Source organism: Haliotis rubra, unplaced genomic scaffold (assembly GCF_003918875.1).
Source record: "Haliotis rubra isolate DU_JTF1 unplaced genomic scaffold, ASM391887v1 Scf391, whole genome shotgun sequence".
NCBI lineage: Eukaryota > Metazoa > Mollusca > Gastropoda > Lepetellida > Haliotidae > Haliotis > Haliotis rubra.
Genome location: NW_025767070.1, coordinates 837,795 through 853,711, shown reverse-complemented (window position 1 = coordinate 853,711; position 15,917 = coordinate 837,795). Strand labels below are relative to the sequence as shown.

Below are 15,917 nucleotides of genomic sequence, written 5' to 3'. Positions count from 1 at the left end.
TGAAATATATAAACAAGCGATATCCTCAGGTGCATAAGCAATAAATATATAACATTTAGTCCAGTTATTCGTGCTTGTCAAAATTTCTTTATGAAAACAAGATATTTCGTAACTGAGCACACACTTGGCGTGTCATCCTTAGTGGGGACATGTATGTGACGTATATACCTCGGTTATAACAAACTATTAGAGCTATAATGGATAGAATTATCATTGAAACGCCCGTATAATATCAGAAATGAGCGGGCCACTTTAACTTGATAATACCCCCAAATTGCAGGTGACGTCATAAGGACCTCGGCATGTCCTTCGGCTCGTTTAAACTTGGGTTCAATATTGACAATATTTCTGACTCACATTCTTCACATGTACCTGTTTCCAGTTCCCGTCCCATTATGCACTTTCTTGCCGGTTCCAACCTTAACGATTGTACCATAAGTTAGAACATGTTGCAATGAATACATCGACTGGAACTCTAAAGTTGTTGAGCACTGAAAAAATGGCGGCTGGTAGTTTGGGCAAAGGCCAAGGCCGAATGTAGTCGTGCTCAATAGTGACGTCATCTGTTTTATTCTATGACGTTTCCATGTTTGTAAAAAGTGGGTCAGTGACCTTCGACGTTTGTTGTAAGCATTAAATGCTTCAATACCGATACCGTTGTTTGTTTTTGTTTTATTAAAAATTCTATCCATTTTAGCTATGATAACTGTAATGCTATTTTTCAGGGCATTATCATTTGCAGAAGCCCTCGATCTTTTCAACTGCCCTCCTTTGCCGGGCAGTTAATGAAAGACCTCGGGCTTCTGCGATAATGCCCAGAAAAATAGCATTACCCTTATTATATTAGCAGTCCCAAGTTCGTTAGAGCCGTACTTTACTGGATGCCTCACGTTTCAACAAATACAGACTCGTTCAACAGTACAACATGATATCCAGCTATAGAAATGTTGCAATACACACCGGTGGTGATCTTCCTGAGTCTGTGCATCAACATCTCCTTTGATTTACTGTCTAGTTTAGTTGTGCTGTAACCACAGGTATCGCTGACGTCCAGCACTTCAATTCTATTTTTGAGCTGGTCAAGACATATCGACAGGGCATCCCCTCCTAGAACATGAACATGATGTGACGTATTAGTATTTGACAGATCTGTAAAATGATTGATCGCAATCTGCTATTTCGGAAATGCAGCCTATACAAGCATCAGACATATGGATCTCGTTAATCGTCTCTTACGATAAACATTAGTTGCCGAAGACCAAATCTGACCGGGATGTTTTCGACAAAATATATACAAGGTCTATCTAGATTTACAGAGACTGATTTAATGGTCAGACTGAAGTGGTGAGGAGGAAATGTACTAGAAGCGTCGCATTGGCAATTTAATTAGTAGAGGACAGAGAGCATATGACATTTGCCATTTTCAACAAGTTATGTCCATGTTAAAAAGACAATTCCTTCCACACTTTTAGAATGTTGGTGTCTGAATAGATGTATAAAAAGTAAATGTGTATCATGGATTACTTTTGACAGTTAAAATATAATATTCAAAAAAAGAAACGCATAACCAAGAAATCTGTTGCGAAAATGTTGTTTTTTCAAACATGTATAACTCGTCCACAAATAGACTTTAGTACATGAATTTTTACATCAGTTTAGAAGAAGGAAATGTCTATACAACCAAGTGGATAATTTTAGGAAACGGAGACGCTGAGCGCGGTGGTGACGACGTAGCACGGTCCAGACGTCGGGTCTCCTGGCTCTCAGTCCAATCTCTCTCAACCTGTTCCGTACAGTTTGACCGGAAATCCTCCGAAGTCCAGGCACCCTAGCTGCTGTGCTCTCACCCGTGGCAGCACGATCACGCTAATGTAGTACCCGGTTGTACCGATCTTGGGTTGCAGTGGTGACTCGAGGTCTGCCTTTAAGGGGTCGGTCATTTGTTATACCTGTTTGGTTGTAAGGAGCTGGAAAGCCGTGATATCGTGTTCAGACTAACATTCAGACGCCTTGAAACAGAAGATTGGTAATCACCAGCGTGCATTCTTTCAATGGCGATGTTCCGTGTCGCAGCGTCAAGACGTGGCGTAGTGATTTGACCTTGAAACTCCTTCAAAACGAATGCCGATTTCCGAAAGTAATCTGGATTTATAAAGCCAGACAGTGCATGCTCTTTGCTGCACAATTTCAACTGGAAGGTGATTTCGTTTGCGTTGTGGCGATGCCTTTTTAATCCTTGAAAGAAATCTCATCAAAATCAACATTTTCGGGTTAAGTCGAGTTTTTCCTTGTGCAATTGTGTAGAGTCATGTTACCAACACTTTTGTTACATATTTTGACAATTGCTGGAACACAATTGGTAATTTATAGCTGTTTTTAGAATACAAAACGCCTATGCGTTTCTGTTTTTGGATAGTATATATTGACTTCCAAAACAGGTATATACCCTATTCGCACTATTAAGTAATGATAGTAATATAAAGTTTTGAAAAATATTTGATGAGTCTTTCGGATAGGTCTTTGCTTAAGACCTGTATGTAAATTTAGAGTATCTCTTCATGCTTTCAATATCAATAGGGCGGTGGGGTAGCCTCGTGGTTAAAGCGTTCGCTCGTCACGTCGAAGACCCGGGGTTCGATTCCCCACATGGGTACAATGTGTGAAGCCCATTTCTGATGTCCCCCGTCTTGATATTGCTGGAATATTACTAAAAGGTAATGTAGCATCTTTGCTGTTACTTGACCTCTCCTCCGCTTTCGACACCATAGACCATGGTCTCCTGCTGATGAGACTGCGATATCTTACGTTGGATCTCCTCGTACCTCCAAGACAGAACACAGTTCGTACTGATCAACGATGCCAGATCAAATAACATAACACTTGAACATGGTGTGCCACAAGGTTCTGTACTGGGTCCTATGCTGTTTGTCCTCTACACTGGCAGTATATCTAACATCATTTCCAAACACTGTCTACAGCATCATTCTTATGCAGATGATACACAACTTTACACCTCTTTTCACCCGGAGAGTTCTGGAGAAGCACTGGCCAAACCCTCAGACTGTACAGGTATTCTGAAGACATGGATGACTGCAAATAAACTAAAGCTTAATGAGGAAAAAACAGAGGCTCTCTTTGTTGGAACAAAACAGCAACTCAGGAAGTCAGATGTTGCATCTATTGCGGTTTCAAGCTCAGATATTACACTATCATACTCAGTCAAGGATCTGGGCATACTCTTAGATCCCAGTCTGTCCATGGAAGCCCAGATAAATAACCTGTGCAGAACATGCTATTCTCATCTTAGAGTGATTGGCAGTATACGTCCTCTAATTACCACAGAATCTGCTCATTCCCTTGTCCGTGCTCTAATTCTCAGCAGACTAGATTACTGTAACAGTCTCTATATTGGCCTCCCTGACACTCTGCTTGACAGACTACAAAAAGTCCAAAATACAGCCGCCCGCATCGTCAGCCGTACTTCCAAACACAGTCACATTACCCCAGTTCTAAAGCAGCTCCACTGGTTACCTGTGAGATCCAGGATTCAATTCAAGACACTCTGCCTCACATACAAGTCCCTTCAAGGCCAGTCTCCACCCTACATTGGAGATGTGATCAACCCCTACAGTCCATCGCGCGAACTTCGCTCACAGCAGCAAAACCTTCTGACCGTGCCGAACTACAAACTTAAAACCTTTGGATACAGAACTTTCTCCTACACTTCCCCTGTCTTGTGGAGCTCTATTCCATTTGACCTCAAACACTCTGAATCTCTGGACTCTTTTAAATCAAATCTCAAAACCTACCTCTTTGCTAAATATTATCCTCAATAGCCTTTATTGTTTATGTATTATGCACCTATTCATTGTAGTTTTCTTGCTTTGTATATATAATGTATTTATTTTAAGGTACTTATGTAGCGCCAAGAGCATGCTTCTGAGCGTGGTCATGTGCGGGTTATAAATATGCACTATTATTATTTATTATTATTTAAAAGCGGCATAACACCATACTCACTCACTCATTTCAATATCATTAACCTACAAAGAAGCAACACGAACAAGTTGCATATAATCATTCTGTCTGCAGTGTGATCTTAGAATTAAGGAAGACGAGCTAAGATGAAAATGTCAATAATTATAAGTATTCAATGGAGATTTCACGTAATTTAAATTTATATATATCAAACACAAACGATGATGATATTTTACAAGCACTGGCCATGGTATACCTGCTTGACAACAATACAAGAATATGTATCGAAACGTCGCATCACCTTAATGAAGAAGTTGTTCATCCATAAAGCTTGTACTTATCTGACTCTCTAACTACTAACAATGCCACTTTAAAGAAGTTAAGCACTGGCTATGTTTCTTAGTAATGTATTTCTGCTGAAATGTAAATAGAAGTAAACAATATTGTTGTACATCTATCTATGATCACCTTCTGTATAATGTTGCTCCTGCCAAATACATATGTTAAATTGCTTCCAATTTAATTTGACTATTTAGGTTTGCCCAGAAATAAAACATTTGACAACATAGGTTGCACATAAATCAAACATTTAACAATATAGGTTGCACAGAAATGCAAAATGGATGCTGCCAGAATGAACACCTCTTAATTGTTGCGGTTGTTAGACTGGTTCACGTTGATTTTGTGAGCTAGATGGAACACATATTGTCATTATTATTTCCACCTATCTATAACCGGAAATACATTTTGAAGTATGCAAGTAAGCCAGTAAGCAACACCCTCTTACCATCTGCAGACAATGTCAATATATCCTGTTGCCTGGCTGCCTTCCATCTTAAGGCTAACTTTGTTACACCAACAAATGATCCGTCTTCAAGAATATTCCTAAAATCCAAAACACAAGGTCACACAATCAGTAGAATTTAAATCGATTTATGCTCGCTATGTGTAAATATGTCATTCAAGAAAAGATCAGTCTTGATGATCCGCCGGAACAAATGGCATTTACCGTAAAAGACAAAATAGATCGTTGCTGGTACAAAATGCATAACGGACATAAAGTATATGTTGGATAAAGTTTAATAGCCTTATGCTTACTCGTGACCAAGCGTGAGCTCTTCAGCAAGATGGAGACCAAAGAAAGTTGGATTCATCAACTGAGGAATATTCAAACACTGGCGCAGAAACGATTCCAACAAGGAAGCTGTGCCTTTGTTCCAATGAAAGGTCTCTGTCCTCAGAACCCCATTCGGCTTAAAAGAGAGGCTCTGAACTTTACAAATACATACCATTTGCAACACAAAGTGCAGCAGTTACATTTCGCATTTGACACACGTTACACGGCAGGAATACACAATCCTCTCAAGTTGCTTACCGTTGGAGTCTCTCTTGGCAACGGATCAGTAGCGGAATCAGGCCTACTCTATCCGCAATGTTCGATGTGTCGATGAAGTCAAATAGGAGATTTTTTGAGAGGTCTGCTTCACAAACCTCTACTGCATCCCCCAGCCACAGATAGAACTGAAATTATGCGTTGTAATATTACATATGTACAATCGTTCGTACACTACTGAAGATAAAGTGATCATGACATTAAATTTTGAAAAATCGGTGCCTTAATATTGAAACAAAGCAATGTACTCTTAAGTCAATAAATGAGAACTGAACCATTGTACGTGTTGCTCAATTGACCTACTTATAGTTGTTTCTTCTTTGCAAAATTCTCATTCTTTTGCTGGGTATGCATGTTGCGATTTAAGGGAATGGAACATTTTGATTCAACCATGCATTATATGAAACTCAGTAACTACTTTCGTCTTGTTTTCTCCCCGTACTATACGTGCCCTGGTAGTACATCCGGATTTTAATGTAGCTTGGTAGCTCATCACCCATTTCCTCAATATTTCAAGAAATAAAGAGCACATTGTGGTATCTCCACCATTGTATCTTGAAAAAAAGGTGTTTATATTTATTCAAAGGTATGCAAATATAAATGACGCTGACCCGTCAATACATTTGCAAAAAATGATATCTGTAAGATCATTAATTAAGTACCAACATAATCCAAGGAACAGTTAAAATGTTTGTTCCAAACAGGCGATCATATCCCAACATGCTCAAAGCACATGCTTCACAAAATATCTTTAAAGCTATGGGATACATATCCACGAGTTGCCAAAGCGCCAAACGCATTCGGGTTCTCGGGAACCATAACTGTAGTATGTGCACTGCAGTTTTCTTAGCTGATTTAAAGAAGACAGTTCTAAAAAATTACTTTTCTTGACATGGCAAGATATAAACTTTTAGAAAATACACGATGGTAAGCGCGAGGCAAAAGGTGAAGTAAGGGACAGTCATGGTAGAGTCCTACTTCGTCTGGCAAGGCAATTCGATGATGAAGAACAACTATCCGTAGAAGGCCGCAGACTGCTCTACTCTCTCTGATCAGACGTCCCTTCCTCCCAGATAGCTACAGGCCGGGATATCAAGCGTGACGCAGGCTCCGAGAAAACCGGAACTTTCTCCGTTACTGACGGCTGTTGTCACTGATGGAGACGTATACCAGATATATCTCCAGAAGATGATCTATGCCACTGAACCCTGTGTTGGTGGCTCAGGGATGGGATGGGGTTGCGTTACGTATGACTGCAAGTTGGATCTCATTTCAATTCTTGGGATACTCAAGAGCACAGGATACCGACGGATTCCGATGAAGAGAATTTGAGACTTGATTGTCAGTATGACGAGAAGTTGTTATTCGCTCTATTGGTGTTTGTCAATCAGATTGGTGGCCATATTTTCTGTCATTTGCGTTTTTATACATTATTCAAACACTGCAAATGCCAAATTTCAGTTTTGTTTTTGTAACAGTTACCATTTAAATACGCATAATTTGGATTTCAAAGCATACACATGTGGTGCTTTCATAAGCCTCATATTAAAAAGTGGGTTGTGCCTGATTAATGGTTATCTGTAAATTCACTGATCCTACCTGTCCAGCTGTAGTTCCACGTCATAGCACATAAAAGGACAGCTGTTGTCCTCTACTTTCCAATCATCACATCCTGGTCTGAAAAATGTTACGTTGCCATGGAATATATCCAGTACTCTTTCAGAGGTCATTGCTGTTGAATTAGCCCTCGACACGCCACTTGTGATATATTCACGAACTTCTTGTTGGTATCTGAAAATAATTGGGAAAGTTTATAACTACAGGTCACCGAAATATTTTTTTCTGGACTTAATCTACAGCAGGGGAACACTTTTGACCTTCCACAGGGAAGGCAGTCCACGTGTGACGTCACGTCGACACATCAACCATATTTGTTTGGCGCATCATAAGCTCTGGTTTGAGACCAATTGGGCACAGAACTGCATGCAACCGGTTGTGTGGACATTCAGCCTCAACATTTAGCGGTCCGAGCAACTATATTCCATGTCGATGTCAGGCTCACATTGTCTGTAGTAGATAGCATCTGAGGTCCAGAAGACAATACTGACACACTAACAGATGAGTACAGATTTCATTTGAATCAACTCTGACTATCCCGCAAACTTGTTTGAGTGGCATTTTAGAAGTTGAGATGTACAATATATTGTAGTTGCACATTGTCTCTCTGCACGTCGCTCCACAAGCGATGTCACTCAGCACTTATAGTATAATACAAACATTCTCCCATTCAGCAGGCATTCTTCTTTCATGTATCCGTCCATTCAAAATCAGGTATAAAAGGTTCAGCCAATTTCACTTGACCAATCCCAGCTTCTTGGCTTCTGTCTCATACACTAATAATCTCCACATTTTGAACACAAACACATTCTTGTACCGTTGTCAAGCAAGAGTCATCACTCTTGCTTGACAACGGTACAAGAATCTGTATCGAAACGTCGCACTCACGAAATAAAGAAGTTGTTATCCATAAAACTTGCTCTATATTGTCCCGCAAAGGTCTACAGGCAGCCATGAGGACGTTTTAGTGAAGCTAGCGTTGCTCAAAATCATCATGAATGGCTTGGTGTGACGTCAAAGGCATGGGAGAACAACACTCTCGTTGATAATGGCAACAACACTTAGTATGAAGCTACATTTTTCTGCGTAACAAAATATGACTTGGGCATCCTCAACTGTGGCGTCTCCAGCTCCTGCTCGCTCGGTGACAGCAGTGGAGAAATTCCGAGACCATGCATGGTCTTAACAGTTTATTACTTGACACACAAGGACATGGGCATGGGATGATAAATTAAGCTCTCAATTAAGAAATATAATAATTATTGTCATCATCCTTTTCTCAGACCTCAGCAAAAGTGATGATGACTGATGATTTTGAAACGTCTAATACCTGTCTTTCAAACGTTCTGTGGTGTCCAATCGGTTACTTTGGGCGACGAGCCTTGAGGAAACTCTCTGCACTGATGTTTCAGGAAAGAAATTACCGTACATCGCTTTTAGATAGTTGGCTCGTTTATCGATTGTCTGTCCACCTGAAATTTCAAATTCCAACCATGACTGGAGAGCATGTTTTATTTTCAGTTCTGTCTTTCCATTTCCAAAGTATATTCCATTTGTGCCTGATTTGAGATCTGATAATTCTTCCATCACCTCTTTCAGCTTCTGTAGGTGTTCCGTTGACAGTAACACGTCGTACCAAACTGCCCACAGAGTCTTCAGATCGTCAGTATTTGATGGATTCATGGTTTTAACAAGGTAGAGTAAGATTAAATCTTGTGCCAAGATGCCATCTTCGATGTCATTGATGTGAAAGTTTATTGCCTGGTTCTTTGCCTTTGTCGTGCCATCTTCGTGTAGTACGTGCATGGTGTGAAGGACGTGCCTGATGTCGCCACATCCAAGCAGCAAAATATTACACTCCTGGGCCACCTGGCATCCATGGGTGACATCCACAGATTTCGTGTTTCCAATTGGATAATACTCGTACATGTCATCTTTAAGATATTTGACGATATCTGAAGTTCCGAACAGAAAACAGACAATTACAGTTATGCATATGCCTTAGATGAGAAAACTTCTCCATGAATACTGCAGCATGTTTCTCCAAATTATTTACCCTGCATACACATTACTGCCAACGTTGGTACAATTAACTCTGCTGACGATGCAGCTCTCTGTTCTCTCGAGATTCAGAAACCAGTTATAGAACAGAAATTACCAGTTGTACTAAATGGTGCCAGGAATGGTTTTTGCTTTTAAATGTACCCGAAACAAAGAAAATGATAATTGACTTAGGAAACCGTAGATAACTATGTACTATGGAAATTCAGAATAAAGGTGTAAAGATATTTCTTTCTTTGTATACACCTTGGCATTCTCTGTTCAAAATTTACCTTTCCCATCATTATGTCAGTAACTGGGTTGTCCGATCTAGATAATTATTAAGTAACCGGCATATACGTGACTGTACATAGTGTTATTGCCGTACATATTGTTATTGCTGTAAATGTTGTTATTGTTACACATAGTGTTATTGCCGTACACGATGTTATTGCTGTATGTGGTGTTATTGCTGTACAAAGTGTTATTGCTGCATACAGTGTTATTGCTGTATATGGTGTTATTGCTGTACATGGTGTTATTGCTGTACACGGTGTTATTGCCGTAAATAGTGTTATTTCTGTACACGGTGTTATTTCTGTACATGGTGTTATTGCTGTACATGGTGTTATTGCTGTACGTGGTGTTATTGCTATACATGGTGTTATTGCATATGCGGTGTTATTGCTGCAAATGGTATTATTGCTGTATATGGTGTTATTGGTGTACACGGTGTTATTGCAGGACATGGTGCTATTGCCGCGCATGGTGCTATTGCTGGTACTTTATGTGGTTATATTGCCGTACAGGGTGTTATTGCTGTATATGGTGTTATTGCTGTACAGGGTTTTATTGCCGTACACGGTGTTATTGCTGTGCATGGCGTTATTTAAGAAATACAGTTCGCTCTACCACCATGTATAGTGTAATAAAACACACTTTCGCCCTGAACTATTATTGTTAAAGTACGAGGACGCTTGCTTCCGAGTGCTTTAACGTTATAATAGTTCAGGGCGAAAGTGTGCTTTATTACACTATACATGGTGGTAGAGCGAACTGTATTTCTTTTTCTAAGATGCCAAATTTAATACTTTCTAAGGATAATTACGATTATTTTAAGGCAGAAAACAAACGACGATTAAATAGCATAATTATAATAATATGATTAAAACGATATGACTTTAGTGATAAGGTTGACTGAATACTATGTATGGTACAAGTTAATATAACGCGAGGGGGGAAAATAACATTCTCAGGGATTTTGTTATGTAATTGAAAATTGAAAGAAGTGTAAAATTTGAGTATGGATTCTAATAATGACTGCAACAGTTTGTAAACTGTAATCTGTGGATGGGTAATTTTGCATATAAATAAATTATTGGGGTTTGAAATGAACTTGCATTCACATGGCCCCTCCTGTGTTTCTGTATGTCTCCGAAGAAGCAAGTGCTTTGATCCTTTATGATACGAAGTGAAACCTTCAGACCCGCCGTTGTGTATTATACGATTGTTTTATTCTTAAATGTTTTCAGTCAAATTATATTTTAGAAAATAGAGCCATGGAGAAGAACTGTAGCTCACTAAGCGCCAGAAGAGGGATATTTTCTGGATATATAGACAAAGAACTTAATTAAGCACCGACTGCAGTTTTGCAAATATAGATTTTCAACACGTACATAAAACATGAGTTTGGCATTGTGGGTTCCTACATATAGTTGGCCGGACTGTATAGGTGTTACAAGCAGCAACACTGTCCACTCAACACTTCAATATGGACATCCTGGGGATTGTAGATGTTCCACAGTATGTCCTCCTGGCCCTAGCGGCTGCTGTGCTCCTGTATATGTAAGTATACACACAAACACACGCACGCACACATGCACGCACACACGCACGCGTACAAAGCGCAGTAATCAATGGTTGTGCGTCTCCGACCTAACATTACATCTATAAGCCACCAGGTCCTTATGAACTACTACTTTGGTCGAGGTCGAGATTAACGCTATTATGCTAATGTTCTCTTTTATGCTGCGTTTACACTAGTCTACGATTAGGCCACGATTAGGCCGATCCGACGCGAACCAAATATCGTATAGATCTTCATGATCGTTGAACGTTTTGTATATTTTCCTCTTTCTTGACGCACTTTTAGGATTTCATACGCTCTGATAGGATCTTCAGTAATATGATAACACATCGACTTTGCCGACAAACATATGAACATACGTACTTCTTTTAATTACTCATAACCAAATGTGATTTCAACTGACCGAAATGTTGCTTTAATAATTATAATAATAGACGATAAATAAACTTTCTATGAAACAAATATAATTGAATTATTCATGATGCTAAAATCCTGTCTAAATAATACATGCTTGTAGTACAGTGAGTATTGCGATAGGAGGTGATTTTTACTATGCAATCATCATTAAGTCATTAGGTCAATACTATTTCCTTTGCATTCCTTTAAACAAGGATTTTTAAATGTTGCCTTCAAGAAAAGTTTCATTGGACACAAATCCGTGGTGTAGCCATCTTAGCTAATTGTGGCCAAAGTCAACTAATTACTCAAAAAGAGAGAATCATTTTTCGTTTCCTTAAGTTCCAAATTTGTATCATTCCCTTTTCACTCAAGTTCATAATTTAATTCATTTTTCATTTAAGATTCTATGTTTTTGATACACCAGTCTATAAGTTACCCTTCCATATCTGTTAAGGGGAGGTAAATGCCATGGGTCATGTATATCATGCCATGTGCTCTCAGCATGCACATGGTCAAGTCACCAAGTCCACAAGCTTTTGAGGTCTAAAACAATGGTAAGCCACTTACACTTTTGACTCAGACATAAAGTGGTTACCTTAAATGCAGTAATGCTTTATATATATATATATATATATATATATATATATATATATATATATATATTTAGTATGTTAAGGTTTCAGTAGTTCTGTGATATCTATTCTGAGCACAGTCACTTGTTTTCCCCATGTGTTGAGTATGTCACCATGTTAGTTCACCTTACCATATTTAAGCTTTATGTTCATATGCTGTGGAGTTCCATTTAAGTGAAGCTGGTTAACATTGAATTTTCATATGTTAAAAGTAAGAGAGATTTTGATCTCTTTCAGTCAGTCTGCATTTAACTGAACTTGTATCAAGAAATCTATCAAGAAATAAGAAGACAAGAATAAAGCATTAAAGAAACAAGCCACTTGGTTATTACAGCATTGGCATTGTTAGACGTTAGAATGAGTAGTGAAGAAGAAAATGTTGAAGATATGAATACTGAAAAAATAACAAGAAAAATGACTGAAAGAGGTTTAGCATATGCCATATGAATAGTGTTTATAATCAGCTATTGAGGAATTATGATCAGGTTAAACCTGAAATGACAAGAGACTGTCTGACAAAGGACCAGGTTGAACAGATACGTGTTAAATATGCAAAATGGTTAAAATTGTATAGTGGATTGTTCGAAATTCGTAGCGAGTACTCCAGGCTGCTGTGCGATGGTTAAGGTTCTGACTTTGATGATACATGCAGGTTACAAGATATTACATTAACAGCTTTGAAGTCCACATTTGAGCATTTCTTCATGCTGTATGGCTCAATACAACGGGATATTGATGATGGTATCAGGACAAGTGTTATTTCATCAAAGAAGAGGTCTGTTTGTTCTCAAGGCACATGTTCAACACGATCAAGTATATCTTCTGCCCAGATACGGGAAATGCAGATAAAGGCTGAGTTACAAGCCAAAGTAAACGCACTTAAAGAGAAGCAGGAGCTTAACATGGAGAAGCAGGAGCTTAACATTGAGAAGCAGAAACTTGAAATTGCCCAGTTGAAAGTAAAAGTGAAAGAAGAGGAACTGGAACTTAAGACTCAAATGGAAATATCCGATGCTAGGTGTAGAATTCTTCAGGACCATAACTATGATCAATTTGAATGTTATGGGTCTGACGAACAGCAATCACAACAGCACACTGACATTAACATACCTCACATTTAAACAGAAAAGGAACAGCCTGTTGGAGCGACCTCAGGAGAATCCAAGGATATTAATCAGCCGATTGACAAGACGCAAATTGTTCATAAGCCAGTGAACATCTGTACTGATGGTCAAGACGATGTTACTCATGGTGACATTGGTGTAATATATTCTGTGGTACAGCAGTTACGTAAACCTCCACCTGACATTCAGAGGTTTGCTGGAGATCCACTTGAATATCAAAGATTCAAGAGACAATTCCAGATAAAAATAGTAGAGATTCTGATTCAGTTGATGAGATGATGAGTTACTTGGAACAATTTACAACAGGAGAGGCTCTCAAAATAGTTAAGGGATATAGTTATTTGGATGCAAGAAGAGGTTATAGGGCAGTTTGGTTGGAGTTGGAAGACCAATATGGCAATGAGGAGGTTGTAACTTCTGCTCTAGTTAAACGTGCTCTTAGTTGGCCTCACATTAGAACAGACAATCCAAAATCTCTTGACGAGTATGCTATCTTCTTACAAGAATGCTTGAATGCTGTGAGTACTATCACCGCTGTCAAAATCCTTGAATATCTTGATAACCTGAGGAAGCTAGTCATGAAATTGCCGTATTTCTATCATGAAAAGTGGAGAAATAATGTCTTGCATGTAAGAGATTCTGGAAGATCGGTTGATTTCCAGGACCTTGTTAGCTTCGTCAAGCGTGAAGCTAAGAAAGCTACAGATCCCATGTTTGGTAAGGATGCATTAAAGGCAGAAGAAAAGAGTAAACCACCTGTAAGAAAACCTGCAGCTACATCAATAAAGCCTTCGTTCGGTACTGATGTGCTAGGACCAAGCAAGCCCTCTAGGAATCTTCTGAAACCACCTTCTGTTGCGCATGTTGCAACACCTGTCAGAACCCAGAGTGAGCAAGGACCATGTATTTACTGTGATGATCTAACTCATTCAGTTGGTCACTGTAAAAGGATTATTTCAAAGCCTGACATGGAAAGATTGTCGTTTCTGCAATCAAAAGGACTCTGCTTCAGATGCTTAAATAGACTGACTGACTGAGTTTAGTTTTACGCCGCTTTTAGCAATATTCCAGCGCAATATCACGGCGGGCGACACCAGAAATGGGCTTAACACATTGTGCCCATGTGGGGAATCGAACCCGGGTCTTCGGCGTGACGAGCCAACGCTTTAACCACTAGGCTACCCCACCGCCCCTGCTTAAATAGAGGGCACATGAGTAAGGGTTGTGTCCAGAAGGTTGTTTGTTCACATTGTGGTGGGAACCATCAGTCCATTCTTCATGTTGACCGGAACACAGAGGTGAAGTTTATCAGTGCCTGTTCTGAATTAACTAACATTCCAGGTACCTCTTAGGAGGCCGGTAACTATGAAAGTACTCTTGCTATCATACCTGTTAAGGTAGGATGTAGAAATGGCTTACTGTTGGGATAACATATGCTTTCTTGGATCCAGAAAGCACCGTGTTTTTCTGCTCAGAAGATCTTATGAACAGGCTTGGATGTAGTGGAAAGAAGATGGAAATTACCATTGACACTATGGGACATCCACATACATCAATAGTTCAAGCAGTAAATTGTCTTCAAGTATACGATCTTGAGTTGAAGAATGTCATATCTTTACAGACAGTGTACTCAAGGGAGCATATACCTGTATCTAACAAGCACATACCCACGTACTTTGATGCATCACATTGGCCTCATCTAGCTGATATCAGAGTACCAGAAATTGATGCCAAAGTTGAGCTTTTGATTGGATCCAATGTACCTGATGCCTATTCTCCACTCGAGATTCAAACGAGTCCACAATGTAGTCCTCATGCTTCTCGAACTCAGTTGGGTTGAGTTCTTGGGAATGTCATGCTCAAAAGCTGGAAGAAGGAAATCGTTTCCCATCTATGAAAACGGAAATTACCTTCAAGAATGCTGAAGAAATAAGTAGACTTGACAAAAAACTTGGTGAAAGAAAGTATGAACTTTGATTTTCCAGAAAGGAACATCGATGACAAAAATGAAATGTCACAAGAAGATAAAGAGTTCATCATTGCTGTATCAAAGTCCATTAACAAGCAAGAAGGTCACTATGAAATCAAGCTGCCTTTCAGAAGAGAGAATGTTGTAATGCCTGACAATTCAGCACAAGCATTGCATAGACTAAATGGTCTAAAGAAGAAATTATCCAAGCATAAGAAATTCCATGAAGACTATAAGGTATTCATGAAAGACATACCTGATAAAGGATATGCTGAGAAAGTACCGGTCAGTGAAATTCATGGTACCCCAGGGAAGGTATGGTACATCGCTCACCATGGAGTGTATCACCCACGTAAACCTGAGAAGATTAGAGTGGTCTTTGATTGCACAGCTGGTTACCAGGGTGTTTCTCTAAACAGCATGTTCCTACAATGTCTGAACCTCACCAACAACCTACTTGGGATGCCGCTAAGATTCCGTCAAGAAAACATTGCTGTGATGGGAGATATACAAGCTATGTATTATCAAATGAGAGTGCCAAGAGAGGACTGTGACTTTTTGAGATTTTACTGGTGGCCAGATGGTGATTATGCACAGGAACCACAAGTTTACAGGATGCTTGTCCACCTTTTTGGAGCTGTGCCATCATCAAGCTGTGCTACCTTTGCACTGCAACAAGCAGCTAAGGATCATAAAGATGAATATGACCCTGACATTACAAAGATGATAAAGAACTTTTACGTGGATGATTATCTTGCTACTGTTCAAGATGAAACAGGCTGTACGTGTTGTCAAAGAAGTAACAGACTTATGTCACAATTGCGGATTTAGACTTACCAAGTGGATAAGTAATAGTCATGATGTGATGAAATCTATTCCATCAGAAGAAAGAGCTAAA

General features: G+C 39.3%; 1 protein-coding gene across 5 annotated transcripts in view; it reads right to left on the bottom strand.

The window, feature by feature from the left end:
* Positions 1–15,917, bottom strand: part of LOC124286789 — a 61,540-nt gene that overhangs the window by 8,989 nt on the left and 36,634 nt on the right. Inside the window, exons 2-8 of one of the 5 annotated variants that reach the window (XM_046723222.1) lie at positions 8,319–8,943; positions 6,971–7,162; positions 5,823–5,925; positions 5,354–5,499; positions 5,077–5,232; positions 4,766–4,863; positions 961–1,107 (exon numbers count right to left, since the gene is read on the bottom strand). The exons of 3 other annotated variants lie outside the window; for them this stretch is intronic. In XM_046723222.1, the coding sequence (XP_046579178.1) occupies positions 961–1,107; positions 4,766–4,863; positions 5,077–5,232; positions 5,354–5,499; positions 5,823–5,925; positions 6,971–7,162; positions 8,319–8,943 (1,467 nt within the window). The remainder of the gene's footprint in view (positions 1–960; positions 1,108–4,765; positions 4,864–5,076; positions 5,233–5,353; positions 5,500–5,822; positions 5,926–6,970; positions 7,163–8,318; positions 8,944–15,917) is intronic. One more of the 5 variants, XM_046723223.1, reaches the window with a different exon arrangement.